Genomic DNA, 25,000 nt, shown 5'->3' on the forward strand with positions numbered 1-25,000 from the left:
GTTGAAGGGGTGGGGTTTGAGAGCAGAGGTGTGGGACGTGAATGAAATGCATTGGAGGGCATCATCAACCATGTGGGAGGGGAAATTTTGGTCTTTAAAGAAGGAGGACATCTGGTGTGTTCTGTAGTGGAACTGCTCCTCCTGGGAACAGATGCAGTGGGGGCAGAGGAATTGGGAATAAGGGATAGCATTTTTGCAGGAGGCAGGGTGGGAGGAAGTGTAATCCAGGTAGATGTGGGAGTTGGTGGGTTTGTAGAAAATGTCAGTGTTGAGCCGGTCACCATTGATGGAGAGAGGTGTCAGAGATGGTCTAGGTGAATTTAAGGTCAGGGTGGAATGTGTCAGTGCAGTTGATCAACCTCCTCGTGGGAGCACGAGGTGGCGCCGATGCAGTCATCAATGTGGTGGAGGAAAAGTTGGGGAATGGAGCCGGTGTTCCTGTTCAGATCCAAATTGTGTTGGACTGAATGTGGTTCGGAGTATATTGGGATCAGTTGGTTCCATAGGCCGGCACTGAGGAAGGAGATATGGCTGTGGTAGCGAGTCTGTTTCAGAATGTGGCTGAAGAGCTTCAGGGCAGAGGAGATGACCTGGGGGTTGCAGTGAGAGAGAGAGAGAGAGACACTCACTCAAATCCTTGCAGAGAAAGGAGAACTTCTTCAAGGTAGGCATCCTTTGAAGAGGATTCGCAGTAAGGTTAAAATCAACTAGGAGAAAGTGAGTACTGCAGACGCTGGAGATCAGAGGCAAGACTGTGATGCTGGAAAAACATAGCAGATCAGGCAGCATCCGAGGAGCAGGAAAATTGACGTTTCGGGCAAAAGCCCTTCATTAGGAAATGAGCTGAGAGCCTTGGGTTGGAGAGATAAATGGGAGGGGTGTGGGGATGGGGGGAAGGTAGCTGAGAGTGCAATAGGTGGATGGGGTGGGGGTGAAGGTGATGGGTCAGAGAGGAAGATGGAGTGGATAGGTGGGAAGAAAGATGGACAGATAGGACAGGGGAGACTGGACACCTACTCTCAGAGCGCTTCAGAGAACATCTCTGGGACATCCACACCAATTAACTCCACTGTCCCATGGCTGAACATTTCAACTCCCCCTCGCACTCTGCTGAGGGCATGCAGGTCCTGGGCCTCCTATCGCCACTTGACACCTGGAGGAAGAATGGCTCATTTTCCACCTCTGGACCCTTCAATCCCATGGCATTACCCCAGTTCCAAACTTCCAGCTCAGCACCATCCTCATGACCTGTCCCACCTGTCCATCTCCAACCACCTATTGCACTCTCAGCTACCTTCCCTCCAGCCCCATTTCCCCCCCCCCATTTGTCTCAGCCCGAAAGTCTGTTTGTCTCTTGATGGTAACTTGATGCCAATTTTTGACTCAAAGCTAACAGTGCAACCCACTAATCCATGTGAAACGTTCAAGGAGCTTAAAGATATTACATTAGGATAACTTCAGTTTAGATGTCTGCCTAAATCATTCAGAAGTAAATGAAAATTGATGAGAACAGGGACATGATGTCAAGGCTTTTCATCTTGCACAGATCAGAATAATCCATGAGAAAAGATTAGTTGAGAAGTGAAATCTGGTTGAGGTCTTGCCATGGTGAATACACATTGGAACAGGTATCTCCCAAGCTTTAGTTTCTTTGAAAAAGGCTTGACTGCAGCGGCACCTGTTCAAAGTTAGTGGTTTCACCCTGCTACTACATAGTAACGATGAGTGGCAGGTTGATGGTGACAAGCCAAATTGGCATTCTGCCTCTCTCTCATACTCAACCAGCCTATGCTCTCGAAACTTGGAACACAAGCTCCACGTTAGATGTAACTGCATGAATAGACAGCACTTACACAACAATTCCAAGTGTATGAAGGATTACACTAACAACCAATTTAAGATCATCATTCAGACTCAGTTTGGCTGTCTTGCACTTGCTAAAAGCTACATCTACTCATAGGCAGGGCACTGTCCTCCGCAGTCATGAAGAACATGTCCAGGCATTGTACCTTTTTCAATTTTACAAAAGCTTGGATTGCACTTGTTGCCTGGTGCATTCTCCATGGCAACACCTCTACCAGTCAGAGTCCACTTCCCAATAAATCAGCGGCCCTTTTCTCATACTGTATAAATTGTTGCTGTCTTTAAAATTGGTACTCTTGTGTCTGTCCTGATCAGTGCAAGATGAAAATTTTTGACAATATTTCTTTGAGCAATACTTAAGTTCTGCACTAGCAGGTGGCTTCAGAAGTCGCTATTTTCCAAAAGACTTTGAAATGCTTCACCTTCAAAATATGAAGCTTTGGTACCTTAAGTAGTAAAGCTGTTTTGGAGATCTTTCAAACCAATATCATTATGGTGTTCAATCCAGTCACAAGCAATGACAGAAGCACAATTTGAAGTGCAATATCTGTTGCTGAGTAGTCTGGGAATCCATGAAGAATAAAATAATTATAGCTGTATTATTATATGCCTACAGAACAGGTTTCATGGAAGACACAATTAGTCCAGATTGTGTAGTGGGTTAAACACTGACCTCTCACTTCTATGATCTAGATTCACATCTAGTCAAATGGGATGTAAGTATTCTCCCTGTAGGGCCTCATATGCAGTTCCCTAAACAAACAGATGACCATAATAAACTAACCTTTTTATCCAGCAATTGAACTTAAATGACCATAAGTTGTAAAGCGTGGGGGAAACTGAAATATGTGACATCAATACATTTAGGTTCTTCTCCAATTGAAGCAGAGGACTGTCCACCTAGGAGTGGTTAGTGACACATGAGAAGGCTGGATGCTAGAAATGAACAAAGAAAATTACACACTTTGTCTGAAAACTTAATTTTCAGGAACGACTGAGTATAGCCCAGCAACGACATCATCCACACAAACTTGCAATGGGAATGCCCATCAGTGCAGTAGCACCATATCTCAGGAATCAGCCAGTGTCCTTTGCAAATCAGACATGTAAGTACTTTATTGAAACTCTGATTTCCTTATCTTGGCTATATTGCTTAGGCTGCGTGGTGTGCTCTTCATTATTGGATTTGTCTGATTTGGTGCTCAATTCAACTGAAACAATGCTTGTCTCTCAAAAGGGCATTTCAGTTCAAAATAACACAGGGCTATGTTTAAGGTAGCTGGGCCAAGAAAAATGTTGACTGGAATTCCAGACTAATGTGTTTCTTTCCTTCCACTCAGCAAATGTATTCCTACTTCCTACCTGTTGAATTAGGCATTTGTTCATTTCTTGTTTGAGTGAGGGAAAGTTGAGGCAGGTCCTGAAATGTTGACTTCTCCTGATGCTGCCTGATTTGCTGTGTTCTTCCAGCCTCCTGCTGGTCTACTTTGGATTCCAACATGCGCAGTTTTTTTTCTGTCTCTGAGCATTAAGATGGAGCACACATTCGTGCACAAAGTGACTATTTGTTCAGAAAATGTGAAACCGCTCTTTAGATTTGCTTATTTAACAAATGCTCATGTGTCTTTCTTCTTCCTCTGCCAGTTTTCTTTTTGCTTTCCGCACAAGTATTTCAACCACAGTTTGCTCCAAATCTCATTTCTAAGACTATATTTTCAGGCTGGTCCACTTTCCAGGTTCCAATACTCACTGTTACGGCCTGCATCATCATCCTCGCTAGCTTTGAGCTATTTTCACGTAAGGAACACAATACAAATGTAATCATGTATAATCCTACTCCTATTGTCTACCTTTTTTTCATTGCAACAATGACTACACTGTGAAACCCCCACATCCCTCTGCAGCTCCAAGCTCTGCAATCTCTCGCCATTTTGGCTGTAAGGCAGTTTGTGATGCCCCAGAGTCATGCCAAATAAATGCACGTTTTGAGTTTGTCATTTTGTGGCCATTATCCTCCAGATCACTGTATTTTACGTAAAAACTCAAAACGCAGAAACCATGCTGTTTGCCAATATCAGAAAAAAAAGTTAAGTTGATATTTGCAGTGTGGACACTTCCTTTTGTAAGAATAAACTATTGAAATGTTACATTAGCCAGCCATGTATTTCTGGCATATCTTGCGTTGTTTTACTGATTTTAATCATTTTCAGATTTTTGTTTTCATTGCAATACTTTACTCTCTGCTTTTCTCATTATCCCTATTATAGATGATGTTCCATGACATATAGAGAAAAAGAATTTGTGTTTCACAGCTTCAGGATGTCCTGAAGCACATTACATTTGAAGAATTATGTAGTCACTTGTTTTGCAGGGAGGGTAGATACCAGTTTGCATACAGCAAGTCTCGTAAATATCACTGGGATAAGTGAGCAGCCAATTTGTTTTGGTGATATATGAGGTAGAACTGCTGGCCTGGACATGGGGGACCTTCAACTGATGTAATTGGATGTAATAGCTCTTCTGAAAGGTAGGATCGGTGATGATGTATCAGCCTGAGTACATCAGTTTGGTCACATCCCAGAGTGTGTGCTTAAGTTCTGGAGTAGGACTAAGATATCTACAGTTTTGTGATTGAAGTCAGAGTGCCCCACTGAGCCAGGTTTACACCTGCCATGCTACAAGTGGCAAGGAAATGCATCTTCATGCACCTCCACTTCTCTTGAGCCTTCCTGGGAGAAACAGGTGGCTTTGGACCTATCCAGCACTCTCTATCTCTGGTCCTTTCCTTGCTTCATTTCTGTGTATGTTCTACATTGATCATGGAAATCAACAGTTCCATTATCATGATCATGTAACAGGATTTTAAAATATGAATGAACCAATTGGACCTTGTCTTTTTATAATCCAGCAATTACTATACTCCTGATCGTGTACTAAATGCTTTTGTTTGACTGGACTGAAGCGATGATCTAGAGCAGTTGGAAAGCATGAGCAATCTTCTCAATTTGGCTTCTCACATTTCATGCTAAAGGGTTGTGAGGATAATGTTCCAAATATGTAACTTTGTTAATCTCTGCCTGCCATCAGTTCATATTGGGAACTTCTAAAGCGGAAATGAAGGCCTATCTCTGGATATGTGTTATTTTAAAGTTTGATTTTTGTTTGCTTATTGTCAACTGCAAATTGTTTTTGAATTGATGGCATTTGTATCCTTTATTATGAGTCATCAGCCTGCAAGAGTTTGAACTCTGTGTTCATTGGCTTTTCAGATTTCCCTCCTGTAATTAATAATGCTCAGCACGGACTACCCGGGAATTTTTGGTTGGGTGGCAAAGTTGAAACAGCTGTGCCTTCAGAATTGGAAGCCAAACTTGCAATTTTCAGACATGCTGCTAAAAAGGTGAGTTCTTTCATTATGTACTGAACCTGTTCTGTGTGTCTGTTTGAGGAATGTCCTGGTGATATAGCAAGCATGGAACACTTATGTAACTGGATGTCAGAGATTTGCTAACATATGCCGTTCCTGGCTTCAGCAGTCCATATGCAGTAAGGTGAAAAGTAGAGAACAAGTAAGGGATGGAAATGTGTTGCTGGAAAAGCGCAGCAGGTCAGGCAGCATCCAGGGAACAGGAGGATCGACGTTTCGGGCATAAGCCCTTCTTCAGGACTTATGCCCGAAACGTCGATTCTCCTGTTCCCTGGATGCTGCCTGACCTGCTGCGCTTTTCCAGCAACACATTTCCAGCTCTGATCTCCAGCATCTGCAGACCTCACTTTCTCCTCAACAAGTAAGGGATGCCAACAAAATCATACAAAACGTTAGTCCAGGCAAGAATCCTCTGGTTGCTTAACACAAATCACAATGGAAATAGTGAATGCTGCAGGGATGTTCAAGAGGAAAACACTATATTGGGATTCAGTGGAATAGCGGACCTGAATAAATCTGCACCAACTGCAGAGTCCTGTAACTTGTACGATAGATTATTTGGATCTGATTTGCTGAATGTTTCTGATACTCAGCATTATAAATAGCAAAGTAAAAATACCCCTAGATATTGAATATACATCATATAAGACAAATCTTGTAGATTTTTTTGAAGAGGTAACCAAGAGGAAAGATGAGGGTAGGACAGTGGGTGTTGTCTATATAGACTGTAATAAGGCCTTTGACAAGGTCGCACATGACAGGCTAGTCATGAAGGCGAGGTTGCATGGGATCCAGGAGAGCTAGCTAACTGGATTCAAAACTGGCTTGATGGTAGGAAGCAGAGGGTGATGGTTGAAGGTTGTTTCTTGGACTGGAGGCCTGTGACTAATGGTGTGCCACAGGGGTTGGTGCTGGGACCTTTGTTATTTGTTACTTACATAAATGATCTGGAGGTGAATGTACAAGGTATAATTAGTAAGTTTGCAGATAATACAAAATTAGGAGGTATCATTGACAGTGAGGGAGGTTATCGAAAATTGGTCAGCTGGGCAAGTGGGCCGAGGATTGGCAACTGCAAATCAATATAGGTCAATATGAGGTGTTGCACTTTGGAAAGTCAAACCAAGGTCACATTTATACAGTGAAGAGCAAGGTCCCGAGGACTGTAGTGGAACAGAGGGGCCGAGGAGTAAAAGTACATAGTTCAGTGACAGCAAAGTCACAGGTAGACAGGGCGGTGAAGAAGTCATTTAACATGTTGGCCTTCATCAGTGAAGACACTGGGTATAGGAGTTAGGATGTTATGTTACAGTTGTATAAGCTGTTGGCAAGACCGCACTTGGAGCATTGTGTACTGTTTTGGTCACCCTGTTATGGGAAAGACTTAGTTAAACTGGAGAGAGTGCAAATGAGATTTACGAGAATGTTGCCAGGACTGATAGGACTGAATTCTAGGGAGAGGTTGGCCAGGACAGGACTTTATCCGTTGGAATGTAGGAGAATGAGGGGTGACCTTATTGAGGTGTATAAAATAGTGAGGGGCATAGATAGGGTGCATGCACATAGTCTTTTCCCCAGTGATGGGGAATTGAAAACTAGGGGAAAAATTTAAGAAAGACCTGAGGAGCAACTTCTTCATGCAGAAAGTAATTCATATATGGAGTGGACTGTCAGAGAAAAGTGTTGAGGCAGGTACAATAGCAACACTTCTAAATAAAAAAAAATTGGATAGGTACATAGATGGGGAAGGTTTAGAGGGCTATGCATCAAATTTGGGCAATTGGAACTAACTGAGTGGGCACCATGAGGCCAAGAGGCTGTTTCCATGCTTTATCACTCTGTGACTTATTCGATAAGAGGTCAGAGCTCTGGGAACAAACTGTGGTTGGTTAGCTCAGATAGTTAGAGCATTGTTCTAATAATGCCAAACCTGCAAGTTCATTCCCCAGCATTGGTACTGGACAACATTGCTGATTTCTATACAAGCTCTGAATTATCAGGGTTCTTGTGGTGGAGTTGTAGCTTTTCTCAATTCACTTTTTTTGTGGGAGTGGGCATTGCTGGCTGGATCAGCATTTATTGCCCTTCTCTAATTGCCCAGAAGGCAATTAAGAGTCCTACAGCACAGAGACCGGCCCTTTGGCCCAAACTGCTCCATGCCGTCCAAAGTGTCCATAAGGCATTGGATTGTGGAAGAAATATGGGATAAAGAATAGGAGGCTTGTGGGAAGCACTGGAATAATTCAGTCAGGATTCGCCAAAGAACAGCAATTGGGCTTAGACAGGGGTGGAGGGTGGATGATGCTTGCAATGTCAGATAAAGTGCCAAGGCTGTGAACCATCTGGCTTGACTACTTCAGAGTGGCTGAAAAAAAGAACTGACATTGTGCAAGGGCTTCAATCTCTCCAGTATTTAACTGAGCCAGAATGCCCCTCAATGAGAGTAGATTATGAATAAGCATTTCAACTACATCAAGGCTGTGAAGTGTGCTAGAGAAATAGTGTAAATAAAAGTTGATGACATGTAATAGGTTGATATAAGTAAAAGTTGGTCACATGTCTGTATGATGTACAGAAATCACACATTGTTTCTTCGAGTTGATGAATCTCTCAAAGTGGATTCATCTAAATCATAATATATGGAAGTCATTATACCTGAATCGTCTCATATTTTGGAATCTTTCTTTGAAGACTCGGAGAGGGAGAGAGAGAGAGTCCTACAGCACGGAGGGAGACAGGCCCTTTGGCCCAAACTGGTCCTTGCCGACCAAAATGTCCATCCATGCTAACCCCATTTCCCTAAACTTGGCCATTATCCTTTTTAGGTGAAAGTGAGGACTACAGATGCTAGAGATTAGAGTTGAGTGTGGTGCTGGAAAAGGACAGAAGGTCAGGCAGCATCTGAGAAGCAGGAGAATTGACATTTCGGGCAAAAGCTTTTCATCAGAAAGGCTTTTGCCCGAAACGTCGATTCTCCTCCTTGGATGCTGCCTGACCTGCTGTGCTTTTCCAGCACCACGATCTCGACCCATATCCTTTTAAACCTTTCCTATCCATGTATTTGTCCAAATGCCTTATAAATGTTATTAATGTATACCTCAATCACTTCCACTGGCAGCTCATTCCATATGCGTGCCACCGTCTGTAAAAGAAAAAGGTTGCCCCTCAGGTTCCCTTTTATTCTTTCCCCTCTAACATTAAACTGATGCTCTCTAATCCTCAGTTCCACGACCCTGGGAAAAAGACTGAGTGCATTCACCCTATCCATATCTCTCATTATCTTCTACACTTGTATAAGATCCCCCCCACTTCAGTCCCCTGCACTCCAAAGAAATAAGTCCTAGCTTGTCCAACCTCTCCCTATAACTCAGATCGTACAGTCCTGACAACATCCTTGTAAATTCCTTCTGCACTCTTTCCAGTTTAATAACATCCTTCCTATAACGAGGAGAAGTAAGTTTTTTTTTCCAAACTTCCTCTCTTGAACAAGGCTGAATCAGTGAAATTCTTTACCCCAGCAGTTGTCCAGGCTGGGTCATTATGTTTATTCAAGGCTTAGACAAACAGATTTTTAATCAGTAAGGGAATCAAGGATTATAGCGAAAAGGCAGGAAATGGAGTTGAAGATTATCAGATCGGCTATGATCTTGTTGAATGGCAGAACGTAATCTGCTCCTTCATGTTATAGTCTTAAAGTTGAATTCACCTTGTTGCCAACATTGGCCTTGGTTACTGGAGGTCTATCTGCTATTCTGTATGTCTTCATAGGGAATCTGCTTTGAGATGAGATGGCCAGCCTGCTGCACTGAAGTACGACTACTACTACTACTGGCTCCTGGCTCTCACTAAGTCTGCTTCTATCTGCTGTTTGACTACATAGACAATCCCTGAAAAGTCTCTCGAGATCCCCAGGGATCTGTAGAACTCAGTTTGAGGGGTACTGGTGGAGATCACAGAGACATACGTTGTTCCGATTTGCAGCTGAAGTCCCTAGATATCTGCTAGGAGCAGGACCTTGAGGCAGTTATTCCCTCCCTGTCCCAGGGTTTCAGAGAAGGTTGTCTTGCTGCCAGTGCTCTGGCTAAGACTAGTTCAATTTGAATATACCAGAAATGTACCTTTCCCATCTAGTTATGCATCCTACCTCAGTTGGTTGTCCACTCTCCCTCAGGGAACTTATGGTTCATGATTTGGAATTGTCCTAAGTTTCGTACATTCTAGAGTGAAATCAGTCCAGCATCAAAGGTATTTCCAATGGATCTGCACAAATCACTGGAGACAACCCCAAAGTAATGCAGCCAGTATGCAGTCAGTCTACTGTTAGCCCGTCAATCACTCTGGCCTTTGTTTCTCTTTTGCAGGACCATGACTTCCTTGAAGATGAGCAGTTCTTCCTGGAGACACTAAAGAAAGCTCCATATAACACAACTTCACAGACAGTATAAAACCACAATCTTTAGGGAATTCTAAAACTATTGTATAAATCCCTTTTTACATCATTGATAAATGTAACGATTGCTTAATTTTTTAATACAGTGTATAAACTTTTTTATTTTTATAACAATGTTTGCAGGAAATAGAACCAATTACAGAAGTAAATTATTTTGTATATGAGCCATGCTCCTGACAATTCAAGTGGTAAAACCTTTCCCTTACATCTGCTGGCACAGATACACCTCATTCTTTGAGATATATTTAGACAGGAGAAAGTGAGGTCTGCAGATGCTGGAGATCAGAGCTGAAAATGTGTTTCTGGAACAGCGCAGCAGGTCAGGCAGCATCCAAGGAACAGGAGAATCGACGTTTCGGGCATAAGCCCTTCTTCAGGAATGAGGAAAGTGTGTCCAGCAGGCTAAGATAAAAGGTAGGGAGGAGAGACTTGGGGGAGGGGTGTTGGAAATGCGATAGGTGGAAAGAGGTTAAGGTGAGGGTGATAGGTCAGACTGGGGTAGGGGCGGAGAGGTCAGGAAGAAGATTGCAGGTTAGGAAGGCGGTGCTGAGTTCGATGGATTTGACTGAGACAAGGTGGGGGGAGGGGAAATGAGGAAACTGGTGAAATCCGAGTTCATCCCTTATGGTTGGAGGGTTAGACACACCAACGAGAGCATGCATTTACGTCCCACTTACTCTTACCTCAGTCTTGGATGTGTTTTAAACTGATGTACCCCTAACTGGAGCTTTCCACCAGCTAAGGTTTGAAACCCACTCTCACAGACTTTATTTGACAGTCTTGATTTTCATGAGAAATGCATTTCTAAGTCCAAAATAAGGCAGGAACAAAAACAGAAATTGCTGGAAAAACTCAACAGGTCTGGCAGCATCTGTGGAAAGGAAGCAGATTTAACATTTTTGGTCTAGTGATCTTTCTTCAGAATGCTGTTATTATCCTCACTGAAGACTAATCTATGTTCACATAAAAGGAAATTATTTTTCATCGACCCTTCCCTCACCATCATTTCTGTGGATAGAGGGTGGTTTTCATTCAGGAAGATTCAGTCTGGTTCATCATTCAGGATTTTAGTCTTTTCCCAGTGAATTTTAAAATCAGTTATGCAAAGATGTGTAATTAAGTCAAGACAGTGTTTGTAACATGAAGAAGTACATTTGCAATAAAAACAGAAAAAATAACTGCAAGTGTAGTGCACAGTTGGTGGCAAGTTGTGGTTAAAAGTTTTTGAGTGAAACAGTATTAGTCTCAATTTTTGGTATGCATAGGGCTAGACTCAGAAGTGATGGCCAGAGCCAAGTTCAAGAATTTATGAATCATCGCTTCATCATATAGAACCTGAATCTTGCTGACAAAGGGAGACATGGCAAAACTTTTGCCTTGCACTCTTCAGAACAGACACATGAATATCAAATTATTTTCTCTATATTCTGAAATATCCCCTTAAAGGGTATGATATTTCACCAGCTTGCTTTCATGCCTTCATTCCTCCCCTTTATTAATTTTAAAAAATTTCAAACTGAAGGTAAAATTCAATCATATTATGGTCATTGCTACCTAGGGACACATTCTTTATGAGATCATTAATTAATCCTATCTTATTGTGCAATACCAGACCGAGTAAAGCCCATTCTCTAATCAGTTCTAGAACATGCTATTTGAATAAACTTTCTCAAAAACATTAAATGAACTCATCTACACTACCTTTCCAGTCAATATGCAGGTTTTAAAATCTCCCATTATTATCACTGTGTCTTACTGACAAGCTCGTATTATTTCTTCCTTTGGGGGAAAGATATAAAAGGGACCTAAGGGGCAACTTTTTCACAGCGAGTAGTGTGTGTATGAAATGAGCTGCCAGGAGGAAATAATGAAGGCTGGAATAATTGCAACATTTATAAAGCATCTGGATTGTATGCATAGGAAGGGTTTAGAGGGACATTGGCCAAGTGCTGGCAAATGGGACTAGATTAAGTTAGTTAGGATATCGGGTCGCCATGGACGGGTTGGACCGAAGGGTCTGTTTCCGCGCTGTACATCTCTATGACTCTACCCTTCTGTGTCGTTGCTGTTAGGGACGCTATAGGCCATTCCCACAAATGACTTACTGTTATAATTTCTCATTTATATCCAAACTGTTTCCATGTCTTGGTTCCTGAACTTCGGCCATCCCTCTCCATTGTGCTAATTCTAACATTAACTAACAGATGGTTTTCCACTTTTTCCTGGCTTCCTGGCCTTCCTAAATGTCTGTCCCCTTCAAGATTCAGGTTCTAATCCATGTCACTCTGCAGCCATGCCTCTGTAATAGCTATGTGTATTCAAAAATAGTTTCTTCAGTTTCAAACAGGTAAATTCAATGTTTACCTGTTAGACTTTAACTATCTCTTCCCGTCACAATCTATTTTATCATTTTCTAGATTAATACCTTTCTCTTTGGCCTTGACTCTACTATTTGATTTAGCAAATCTTTCTAAATTTGATCCCTTGCCACAACTATTTATCCTGTCTCCCTCCCCAGATAGGTAAGAACTCCAGGCTCAGAGTTCAGCAGGAGACCTTCCCATCAGTACTAACTCCACTTTACCAGAGATGGTGCCTGAGCCCCACACACGAGAAGCCACTCCTCCCACACTTGTTTTTGAGCCGTGCATTTATATCTTCAATCCGAATTGCCCCATGCCAACGTGTACTCAGCCTCAGGTAATAATGCAGAAATTATGACCTTTAATTTTTTTTGTTTCTTAATTTGGCACTCAGCTCCTCTTATTGACTACGCAGAAACTCCTTCTTTGTGCTTCTATGTTGTTGGTATCGACATGGATCATGACAACAGGTCCCTCCCATTCCAAGTCACACTCCAGCCCATCAGAGGAGTCCCAAACCTTGGCAACGGACAGACATCACAGCCATCTGGACTTGTGCTCTTTGATGCACAGAATGGTCAATTCTCCCTTACTGTGCTATCCCTTACTACCACATTATTTCTTTCTTTCTTTCTTCTCCTGAATGGTATCTTCTACCACAATGCCATGGTCAGTTAGCTCATCCGTACCTTATAACTTCCGCATTCATCAAGTCAAGCTGAAAGAAACTCCAAACTGTTGGACAATTGCACAAGTTGAGGCTCCTGCCTTCAGAGTCCCCTTAATGGCTCTTTCTGTGCTGTAACTACAATGATACATAAATCCTATGATTATTTATCTGCCTCCCACACAAAATTTGGAACTCTTGAAGTCACTGAAGCCAGATTAATTGTTAATTTGAAACTGAGATCCACAGATTGTCAGCAAACACGGGGAAAGAGCTGAGGCAAAACTGAGTGTAGCTGACCTGTGTTGCAGGTCTACAATCTTATTGAATGGCACAGTGTAGGGGAATATCAACATATACGATCAGGTGAAGCAGGCCATCGGGGAAACCTGTTAGCTTTCAGTTGCATTAATTTCTTCAACACATTTTCTTCATTAAATTTCAAATAAGATCTTCAATCTGATGAAACTTGTGATTCTCCACTTTTTTTAAACAATTCTACAGTTCTCAATGTTAAAATCACAACACCGGGTTATAGGCCGACAGGTTTATTTGGAACAAGATCCTTCTCCATAGAGTTTGGAAAGACAAATCAAATCAGGACTTATACATTTAATGGTGAGATCCTGGGGAGTGTTGCTGAACAAAGAGACCTTGGAGTGCAGGTTTGTAGTTCTGGACTTTGGTTTGGCCACTTCTGGAGTATTGCGTGTAATTCTGGTCTTCTGCCTATAGGAAGGCTGGTGTGAAACTTGAAAGTGTTCAGAAAAGATTTAGGAGGATGTTGCCAGGGATGGATGGTTTCATCTATAGGGAGAGACTAAACAGGCTGGGGCTATTTTCCCTGGAGTGTCAGAGGCTGAGGGGTGACCTTATGGAGGCTTATGAAATCAAGACAGGCATGGATAGGTTAAATAGGCAAGGTCTTTTCCCTGGGGTAGGGGAGTCCAAACCTAGAGTGCACCTGTTTATGGTGAGGGGAAAGATTTAAAAGGGACCTAAGGGACAATGTTTTCATGCACAGGGAGATGAATATTGAGCTGCCAGGGGAGGTGGTGGTGGTGGTATGATTACAATGTTTAAAACTTATCTGGATGGGTATATGAATAGAAAGGGTTTAGAGAATTATCGGCCATGTGCTGGCAAATGGGACTAAATTTGTATAGTTCAGCATGGAGGAATTAGACCAAAAGGTCTGTTTCTGTGCTGTATACCTCAATAACTCTAACTTTATAAATATAATGAGGGGTACAGACAAGGTTAATAGTTGTTGCCTTTTTCCTAGGATGAGGGACTTCAAGATGAGGGGGCACATTTTTAAGGTGAGAGAAATTTGAAAAAAAGACACAAGGGGTAAATTTTTTACACAAGAGGGTGGTTCGCGTGTGGAATAAACTTCCAGAGGAAGTGGTGGATGTTGGTACAATTTTGAAGTTTAAAAGACATTTGAATTAGTCCACGAATAGGAAAGGTTTGGAGGGATATGGGCCAGGAGCAGGCAGATAGGACTAGTTTAGGATTATGGACTGGTTGGATTGAAGGGTCTGTTTCTGTGCTGTGTGACTTTTTGACTCTATGGTGCACCTGGTACACCACCCCCATTAACATCCCTTTCTCACCTTGTTTTATTTTGTTAATTAATATCTATATAAAATCAATGGTTTACAGTACAGAGGAGTCAACAGCATGGAAAGAGACTCTTCGGCCCATCATATCCATGCTGGTCATCAAATATCCATCGATTTGAATCCCATTTGCCAGCACTTGGCCCATAGCCATGTATCCTGTGGTGCTTCAAATGCTTATCTAAATATTCTTAAATGGGTCTACCAGCTTTTCAGCAGTGAGCTGCAAATACCAGAAGTGATTTATTTTTTCCCAAATCACACTAAACCTCCTGCGCCTTACCTTAACATTTCATCCCCCGGTTACTGTTGCCTCTACCAAGGGGTAATGTTCCTCCCTATCTCCCCGAACTATGGACCTCTAAACTTTGTACACCTCAATTAGATTTGCCCCCAACCTTTCCTGCTTAAAGGAAAACAACCCAAGCCTTTCTTCACAGCCCAGCAACATCCAGGTAAATCCTTTCGATACACTGCAATCACATCCTTCCTGTGGTGTGGTGACCAGAAATGCACGTAAGAAGCCATTATGTCTGTGCTGGCCCTATGAAAAAGCAGTTCACTTCGTGTCATTAACCCCATTTCATTCCCCACAGCTCTGCATTGTTTTCATTTTCAGGTACCAGCTCACTGAATTCTCTTTGGAATGCCTTGGTTGAACCTGCCTCCCTACACTCTCAGCTAGGGCATTATAACTGAGATTCGACTTTGATTCCAAATTTATTTAATTAATTCAGTTTAAATTGTCTAGCTGCTGGTGGGATTTGAACCCATGTTCCCCATCATTTGTTCAGTTTCTGGATTTCCGTCAATGACATCATCATTCTGCAATCTTAGCCATGTATGGGTTAGTCTTTTTGAATCTGAATACATTGACTTTGCAATACTTGGATTAAAGTGAAATTGTGAGTAAACTATTAAAATTAGATTTTTTTGTCATGTGTTCAAATACTGTACAGGGATATAGCAGTACAGTAGTCCCCCCGTACCTCTGGGGGATACATTCCTAAATCTACCACAGAAGCCCAAAACTGTGGATAGGAATGAACCCATTCATTTAAAAGGGAAGTTTTTACCTGCCCGGCAGCCCCTGGTACCTGGTTCCGGAAGGTTCCCTATACAAGGTTCAGGCCGCAGTAAACCGCGGGTAACCAAAACCATGGAAAATGATTCCGTGGATACGAGGGTCGCCCTGTATTGTGAGAAGGGTACAAAGTCACCATTGACCAGTGTTATCTTGGTTACAAAACCGGAATTAAGAAAACAACAGAAATAAAAGAAACAGAGCCAAAAGGAAAGAAAAATATCCTAAATCTAAAATAAATTATCTCGTGGGATTTTTTTTTTAAAAACCACTCATTTACTTTGCCAATTACCTCCTCATCCTTCTGGCACCAAATTTTCCAACTTTCATACTGTTGTGTAGAATGTAGCCCAAATAACCATAGAATCATAGTGCATATAAACAGACCCTGTGGACCAACTAATCCATGCCGATGGTTGGGAACACAGGACTAGACATGGCTCATGGATGGACAGAACTGGAAACTTAATTTTCCAGGGTATAGGTGTGTTATGGACTAGGCCAGACCACTCAAAACATTCATAAGCAGGCTGCCCAGACCATAACTTTGCAATTTGTTTGGGTATGTGTACAGTGAAAATTACTCAGAGTAAGTTAGTGACGTTGACTACCAGGTTTTAAAACAGACAAAAATGTATTCACAAAATTATACAATGAAACATAAAGAATAGAATACCCACAGAACTCAAGTCTATCCCAAACTAGACTTAATTATGCTGTTCCAAATATACACAACAGTCCCAATAAACAAACCCCTTAAACAAAGTAAAAATGAAACAAATGCTTACAGGTCGAAGTTAGAAGGGCAGAAGGAGAGAGAGAGTCTAGACGCCTGTTTCCACACAGCCCACTGCTGCATTGACTCAACCAAGACTTCAGCTTCGAGAACTGACCACTCCCCTTTCGTTAGACAGGTCACTTTTAAAACAAGCTTTGCCCTAAAGTCTTGTCTGTTTACGTATAAACACAAAGGCCTCCCAACACCCTTTTATCTCTGTACCAAACCAGCCGTTTCAGAGCCCCGAATGTTTTATGACCCCTCTGTAAAAAAACCAAGGACACAGTGTCCTTGAGAAAAGGAACAGCTTTATGACACTTCCTCCCTTTAAAAAAAGAACCATCAATAGCCAAAGGTGGCTTCATTTTTAAAACCCCTCAAAAAGCAAACTGGTTAGTACTCTCAAACACACATTTACACTACACTGATTATACTCATGTAAACATGCAAAACCACATTTGAATTCAGGCCGTGGCTAACGCGCCACCGAATGCCTTTGTATCTCACTCGAGCCTCGATAACGCATCAGCAATCACATTTTTGCGAGCTGCCACCTGCACAATTGTCAAATGGAATGGCTGCAACAACAAGCTCCATCTAAACAGGCTGGTGTTTTTGTCTTTGAATTTCTCCACAAATGTCAATGGGTTGTGATCAGTGTGTACGATTGTATTGCTGGTAATATAAACACTGAAATGTTGAAATGCCAACACCAAGCTCTTTCTCCACCATTAATTATTTTTGTTGATGAACGTTCAACTTCCTGGAAAAATACCCAATGGGTCTTTCTATTCCCTCGTCATCCTCCTGCAGGAGCACTACACCGACACCCACATCACTGACATCGATAGCCACCTTGAAAGGCTTTGTAATCTGGTGTGGCTAATACTGGGGCACTGGTTAACATTGTTTTGAGGCTGTCAAATGCCTTTTGACAGTCCACTGTCCACTGAAACTCTTTGCCCTTTTTTAACAATTCAGTGAGTGGAGGAGCCACACTGCTAAAGTTCGGCACAAACATTTGGTAAAATCCACTCAATCCCAGGAACCGTAGTACTGCTCTTTTTATCAAGGATGCAGGGGATACCCCAATTACCTTCGTTTTCACATCCCGTGGGGCCATTTGTTCATGTCCAACAAAATGGCCCAGGAAGGTGACTTGGGCTTTAGCTTGCCTTCCAAGGTTGACTGAACAAGTCCGATAAATGCTGGAAATGTTCTTTCCATGAGTGACTAAAAATCACCAGGTCATCAATATACACCACACGGTTAGATAATCTGGCAATGACCTTATTAGTTAGTCTCTGAAATAGCTGCAGCATTTTTTTTATACCAAATGGCTTGAATTGATATAGTCCATTTGGCATTACGAAAGCCAAAATTGCCTTTGCTCTCTCTGACAGAGGTCCCTGCCAGTAGCCTCTGAGCAAGTCCAACTGAGAAATGTAAGTTGCTTGCCCCACCTTTTCGACACATCCTGCAACAGCAGAATTGGAAATGCATTGGTCTTTGTAACGGCATTGACTTTGCGATAGTCCCCAGTTGGGTATGATCTGACTTTGGCACTATGACTATGGGTGAGCTTCAGTCACTGTAACTCACTTTGCTTATGTTATCTTGGAGCATGTGCTCTATCTCCTTTTGAACCCGCGCCAACTTTAGAGGGTTATGCCTATAAGGATGTTACTTAACCAGATATAGCATCTCCTAGTACTTGCCAGTTTATTTTCACATATCTCATGTAATAGTAATGACTCTTTCAGGTGATTTTGATTTTCTTGTGGAAGGTAACTCAATAATTTATCCCAATTTTTGACAACTTCCTCACTGTCCAATTTGATTTGAGGAATGTCCAATTCAGAATCCTCTGAACTTGGTTCCTCCTTCTGTGCTGTAATCATTAACACCTTCTCCTCTTAACTACTTTTGAGCATATTCACATGATACATTCAGAGATTTCTTCCTGTCTGGAATCCCTATCAAGTAGTTCACCTGACTCAATTTCTTCTCAATTTGATAAGGTTCACTAAACCTTGCTTTTAAAAGTTCGCCTATTACTGGAAGTAACATCTGTATCATATCCCCGATGGCAAAATTGCAAATTTTCGATTTCTTATCCACTTCTTATTTCATTGTATGCTGCGATACTTTTAAATGCTGTCAAGTGAACTCTCCAGCTCTATTTAGTCGTTCTCTAAAGTTTGACACAGTCAAAATGTGTGGGTTTCTGAATTCTTACTTACTATTTTCTACTAAATCAATTTTAACGGTCCTCTTATTTCATGCCCAAAACTTAATGCAAATGGACTGAAATTGGTTGATTGCAGAAAGCACAAATGGAACTCCCTTATCCCAATCATCTGGATAATACTGACTACAAGCCCCCAACTTGGTGTTTGATGCCATCTCTCTAGCACTCCCTGCGATTCAGGATGGTACGCAGTAGATCTGAATTGCTGTATTCTCAAGTTATCCATAACCTCCCTGACTAGTTTGGATGTGAAATCTGACCCTTGATCTGACTGTATTGGTAGTCTGTGTCCAGTAAAAAATTTGAGTAATTCTTCTGCAACCCTTTTTGCTGTGATATGGCGTAATGGTACTGCCTCAGGAAATCTAGTTGATACATCCATTATTGTTAATAAATACTTATTCCCACTTTTTGTTTGATCAGGTGTGGCTATACCACAGCAGTGGTTAACACAGTTTTGAGGCTGTCAAATGCCTTTTGATAGTCCACTGTCCACTGAAACTCCTTGCCCTTTTTTAACAATTTGGTGAGTGGAGCAGCCATACTGCTAAAGTTCGGCACAAACGTTTGGTAAAATCCACTCAATCCCAGAAACTGTAGTACTGCTCTTTTTGTCGATGCTATGGGAAATTCCCCAATTACTTTCGTTTTTGCATCCTGTGGGGCCATTTGTCCATGTCCAATAACATGGCCCAGGAAGGCATGCCATCAATCAAGACCTGTTGTAAAAGGTTCCTCAAATGCTGGAATAGGTATTAAAGGTGCAGGTTTTATTACTGCCTATTTTGACATGTCTGGCAAAATTCAGCTACATCCTTATGTAGTCCAGGCCAGTAAAAATGTCTTTGTATTTTAGCCTGTGTTTTCCTCACCCCAAAATGACCTCCAAGTGGTACCTCATGTGCACTCGCAGCACCTCCTTTCTGTATCTTACTGGCAAAACAATCTGATGAACTTCTGCCCATTTCTCATCTGCTTGAACGTGTGATGGTCTCCATTTCCTCATTAAGACACCATTTGTTAAGTATTAACACACAGGGATGCATTCACTTTCTGTATGCCTCTTGATACAACTGTTTTAAGTTCTCATCTTTCTGCTGTAACTCAATAAGCTTAGCAGAGCTAAAGGTACTTACATGGTTACCTATTTGCTCCTGTTCTGTCCCACTTATCTGATTAAAATAAGTCTCTAATAATACTACTTCAGCTTCTTATCTATAACTTTTGATCTCTCCTCCTTCAACTTGTGACTCTGTGATCTCGTTCCTGCACAATCAAAGAAAAATTCCTCAATAAACATCCTGCATTTCTTCAGTTGCCCGCATCTCCACTGGCTTTTCAACTAATGTAGGCAGCACTCCTACTGGTGAATCAGCTATATCATTTGGATGGACAAACTATATTCCGGGAGCTGAGAGTTTGTCCAGTACTCCTACCACAAATTCTCCACTCTTCTCTGGCTGCTCTAGCCTCCCTTTACATAATTGAGCGCTTTTTGTCTCACCATGGATTCCTGTTAACAAAACCTTTTCTGGCAATAGTCCTTCAATAGTACATACTTCCTCATCCTTCTGCATCACAGACTGAGAGGATCCTGTGTTCCTTAATATCGTAACCTCTTTACCTGCTACTCTTGGCCTATGTGAATAAACTTTGCCCATGCAGGTATTTTTTTTAAGCAGATCTGGCACTTCCTCCTTAATCAACCTCTGGTTCAGCTTTCTACCTTACATTGGGCTTTCTGTTACCATACCAGCAAAACTTCCAGGCTTCTCCGGTTTTCCTACATCTGGCTTTCACCAACAATGTGATTTCATGTGGCCCACTTTATTAGAACAAAAACACTGGAGCTTTTTAACTTATTTGTCGCTTCAAGGGTTTCCTATTTACCCTGTGGTAAGTTATCCTTATGATCTTCACTGAGGAGAAAGTGAGGTCTGCAGATGTTGGAGATCAGAGCTGAAAATGTGTTGCTGGAAAAGCGCAGCAGGTCAGGCAGCATCCAGGGAACAGGAGAATCGACGTTTCGGGCATAAGCCCTTCTTCATTCCTGAAGAAGGGCTTATGCCCGAAACGTCGATTCTCCTGTTCCCTGGATGCTGCCTGACCTGATCTTCACTGAGATCTACCTTTCCCTTTCCGCATAAGGATTTCTCTTTGCCCCAGTTTCTATCCCTCATGAACTGAAATTGATTCTGGAAGCCAAACCGTGTTTTATGGACCAGCTCATGGTCACCAGCCACTTCAGCTGCTAACCTTGCTGTTTTAACTCTCTGCTCTTCCACATGAGTTTGTGCTGCTTCAGGCAGTGAATTTTTGAATTCCTCCAAAATAATTACCTCTCTCAGGGCATAATACATTTGATCTATTTTTAAAGCTCTTATCCATCTATCAAAATTATTCTGTTGATCCTTTCAAACTCAGCATGGGTTTGAACAGGGTCCTTCCTTAGATTCCTGCAACATTGTCTATAGGCTTCTGGTATAAGCTCATATGCACTTAAGATAGCTTTTTTCACTTCCTCGTAGTCCCCAGATACCTCCTCTGATAGTGACGCGAAGACCTCACTAGCCCTACCGTTTTATTTGGATCAACAAAACCCACATGGTCACTGGCCACTGCATTTGTTTAATCACTTTTTCAAATGAGATGAAAAAGGCTTCCACATCCTTCTCATCAAATTTAGGCACTGCCTGAACATACTTAAACAGTTTCTCACTAGGCTTTCGCCCACCATAGGTTTGCTCATTCCCACTCTCTTCCTCATTAGGCTTGCCTTCAGAATTTATCTCCAGCCTTTTAAACTGACTTCCCTTTTTAAGGGTCAATATCTGAAGCTCAAATGCTCTCTCTTCTGCTTTTAATCATAACTCATCTTGGCTGCCCATTCCCCATCTCTCACCTCTCACTCAAGCTGCTTCATTTGTAATTGCATTCTTGCCATCTCTATACATCCTGATGGTGTTTCCAGCAAGTTTAAATGCTGAGCTACTGCTGTAATTATCTCTCCTTTCCTCACAGAAGCAGGCAGTTCCAATTCCAGCTTATCTGCTAATTCCTTGAGCTTGGCCTTAACCACCTTTTGCAAAACTGCTAAGCTCACCTCATCCACCACCAGAAAACTCTTGGCAACTGAAAGAGCCACTGCTATCCCAAGCTTTGTCTTCCCAACCAAACCAATACCCGAAATAAAGACACCAGCACCTACCACCCACTGTTTAAATCCGGGATGAACCCCCTATCTGTTATGGACTAGGCCAGACCACTCAAAACATTCTTAGGCAGGCAGCCCAGACCATAACTTTGCAATCTGTTTTGGTAAATGTACAGTGAAAATTACTCAGAGTAAGTTAGCGAGGTTGACTACTAGGTTTTAAAACAGACAAAAATTTATTCACAAAAATACCAACAGAACTCAAGTCTATCCCAAACTAGATTTAATTATGCTGTTCTGAACATACACAACAGTTCCAATAAACAAACCCCTTAAACAAAAAAATGAAACAAAGGCTTACAGGTTGAAGTTAGAAGGGCAGAAGGAGAGAGAGAGAGTCTAGCAGCCTGTTTCCACACAGCCCACTGCTGCACTGACTCAACCAAGACTTCAGCTTCCAGGACTGACCACTCACCTTTCATTAGACAGGTCCCTTTAAAACATAAGCTTTGGCCTAAAGTCTCATCTGTTTATGTGTAAACAAAAAGGTGTCTCCATCCCTTTTTATCTCTGTACCAAACCCAGCCGTTTCAGAGCCCTGAGTGTTTTACGATCCCTCTGAAAAACACCAAGGACACAGTATCCTTTAGGAAAGGAACAGCTTTGAGAAAAAAGAACCAGCTTTGTAACAGATGCAATAACAAGGATAGAGGGGGGGGGGGGGGGGGGGAGGTGGTGGCCAAGAAAGGAAGGGGAGTGGTGTTTTTGATTAAGGCTAACATCATGGCTGTATTTGAACATATTCTTGGGAATACGTCCAAGAAAGTTATTTGGCTGGAACTGAGAAATAAGAAAGGGATTGTTACCTTATTGCGATTGTACTATAGACACATTGGTAGTCAGCGGGAAATTGAGAAACAAATTTGTAAGGAGATCTCGGTTACCTTTAAGAATAATAGGGTGGTTATGGTAGCGGAATTTTAACTTTCCAAACAGTGATTAGGACTGTCATAGTGTTAAAGGCTTTGATGAACAGGAATTTGTTACAAGAAAATAGTGTACAAGAAAACTTTCTGATTCGGTATGTGGATGGATATACTAGAGAAGGTGCAAAAAGAGGTGACCTACTCTTGGGAAATTGGGTAGGACACGTGACTGAGGTGTCTGTGGGGGAGCACCTTGGGGCCAGCGACCATAATTCTATTTGTTTTAAAATAGTGACAAAAAAGGATAGAGCAGATCTAAAAGTTAAAGTTCAAGGAAGGCCAATGTTGATGAATTAGGCAAGAAGTTTCAAAAATTGATTGGTAAAAAGGGGACATGAGAGAGCTTTGGCAAATAGGGTTAAGGAGAATCCAAAGGGATTTTATAAATACATTAAGGACAACAGGGTAACTAGGGAAGGAATAAGGCTCCTCAAAGATCAGCAAGCTTCCGCAGGAACCACAGGAAATGGAGGATATACCAAATGAATATTTTGCATGAATGTTTACTGTGGAGAAATGTATGGAAGATTGAGAATGTGGTGAAATAAATAATGACATCTTAAAAAATATCTCAAAGTGCATAAAGGTGGATAAATCCCTGGGCACCTGATCAGGTATACCCTGGAACTCAGTGGGAAGCTAGGGAAGTGATTGCTGTGCCCCGTGCTGAGATATTTATATCATTGGTAGCCACAGGTGAGGTGCCAGAAGATTGGAAGTTGGTTAATGTGATGCCACTATTTTAAAAAGGTGGTAAGAAAAAGCCAGGGAACTATAGATTGGTGAGCCTGATATCAGTGATGGGCAAGTTGTTGGAGGGAATCCTGAGGGACAGGATTTACATGTAATTGGAAAAGCAAGGACTGATTAGCGATAGTCAACATGGTTTTGTGTGTCACTAACTTGATTGAATTTTTTGAAGAAGTAACAAAGAAGATTGATGAGGGCACAGTGGTGGATGTGATCTACATGGGTCAAGGTTCAACAAGGTTCCTCATGGTAGACTGGTTATCAAGGTTAGATCACATGGAATACAGGGAGAACTAGCCATTTGGAGACAGATCTGGCTCAAAGCTAGAAGACAGAGGGTGGTGCTGGAGGGATACTTTTCAGACTGGAGATCAGCAATGTGCCACAAGGATCGGTGCTGGGTCCAGTGCTTTTCGTCATTTATATAAATGATTTGGGTATGAGCATAAGAGGTATAGTTAGTAAGTTTGCAGATGGCAGCAAAATTGGAGGTGAAGTGGACAGCGAAGAAGGTTACCTCAGAGTACAATAGAATCTCGATCAGATGGGCCAATGGGCTGGGGAGTGGCAGATGGAGTTAGATAAATGCGAGGTACTACATTTTGGAAAGGCAAATCAAGGCAGGATTATACACTTAATGGTAGGGTCCTGGGAGTGTAGCTGTCCAAACAGACCTTGGAGTACAGGTTCATAGTTCCTTGAAAGTGAATTTGCAGGTAGATAGGATAGTGAAGAAGGTGTTTGGTATGCTTTCTCCTATCAGTCAGTGCATTGAGTACAAGGTATTGGGAGATCATGTACTTTGGTTAGGCCACTGTTGGAATACTGTGTACTATTCTGGTCTCCCTGGATGTTGTGAAACTTGAAAGGATGTTGCCAGGGTTGGAGGGTTTGAGCTATATGGAGAACCTGAATAGACCAGAGCTGTTTTCTCTGGAGCGTTGACCTTATAGAGGTTTATAAAATCATGGGGGACATTGATAGGATAAATAGACAAAGTCTTTTCCTCAGGGGACAGGGGTGTGTTTATGGAATGAGGAAGTGGTGGAGGCTGGTACAACATTTAAAAGACATGTGGATGTGTATATGAATAGGAAAGATTTGGAGGGATATGGGCCAGGTGCTGGCAGGTGGGACTGGATTGGGTTGGGATATCTGGGACAGCACGGACAGGTTGGGCCGAAGGGTCTGTTTCTGTGCTGTACATCTCTATGACATAAACAGAGATGGCTGGAGAAACTCAGCGCCAGGCCTGGCAGCATCAGTGGGGGCAGAAACAGAAGGAAATGTTTGTAGTCCAGCCACCCTCCTTCAGGGGTCGTTGACTGTCTCTCTCCCCACAGACGCTGCCAGGCCTTCACCGGGACTTTCTGGTTTTATTTCAGCCCGTTTAACCAAGTCGTGTTTCCGTGGATTTTATAAACTTAGCAGAGCTGAGCCTTCATCTCAGTGAGTCACCTGTCTTACTCTCCAGCTGCAGTTACGGACTGACCTGCTCTCACCGGGCCACAGCCTCAGTAAATTAATCTGAATCCTACACGCCATGGTCTCCAGCAACCCTCCCCACGGATGATGGGATACTGGCAGACCACCGTGGGAGGG

At 42.2% G+C, this 25,000-nt stretch overlaps 1 protein-coding gene across 2 annotated transcripts; it reads left to right on the forward strand.

Moving 5' to 3' along the window:
* The first annotated feature begins 2,708 nt into the window (after positions 1 to 2,708).
* On the forward strand, positions 2,709 to 25,000 carry LOC122561988 (fas-binding factor 1 homolog). Of its 2 annotated transcripts, none has more exons than XM_043714337.1 (3): positions 2,709 to 2,969; positions 5,133 to 5,263; positions 24,873 to 25,000. In XM_043714337.1, exons 1-3 carry the CDS (start codon positions 2,900 to 2,902, stop codon positions 24,927 to 24,929), a joined length of 258 nt encoding a protein of 85 aa, XP_043570272.1. In that variant the 5' UTR covers positions 2,709 to 2,899; the 3' UTR covers positions 24,930 to 25,000. The 2 variants fall into 2 exon arrangements, with proteins under 2 accessions (XP_043570272.1, XP_043570271.1); XM_043714336.1 differs by lacking the exon at positions 24,873 to 25,000 and adding an exon at positions 9,652 to 10,060 and having other exon boundaries at positions 2,729 to 2,969.

Source organism: Chiloscyllium plagiosum, chromosome 24 (genome assembly GCF_004010195.1).
Source record: "Chiloscyllium plagiosum isolate BGI_BamShark_2017 chromosome 24, ASM401019v2, whole genome shotgun sequence".
Classification (NCBI taxonomy): Eukaryota; Metazoa; Chordata; class Chondrichthyes; order Orectolobiformes; family Hemiscylliidae; genus Chiloscyllium; species Chiloscyllium plagiosum.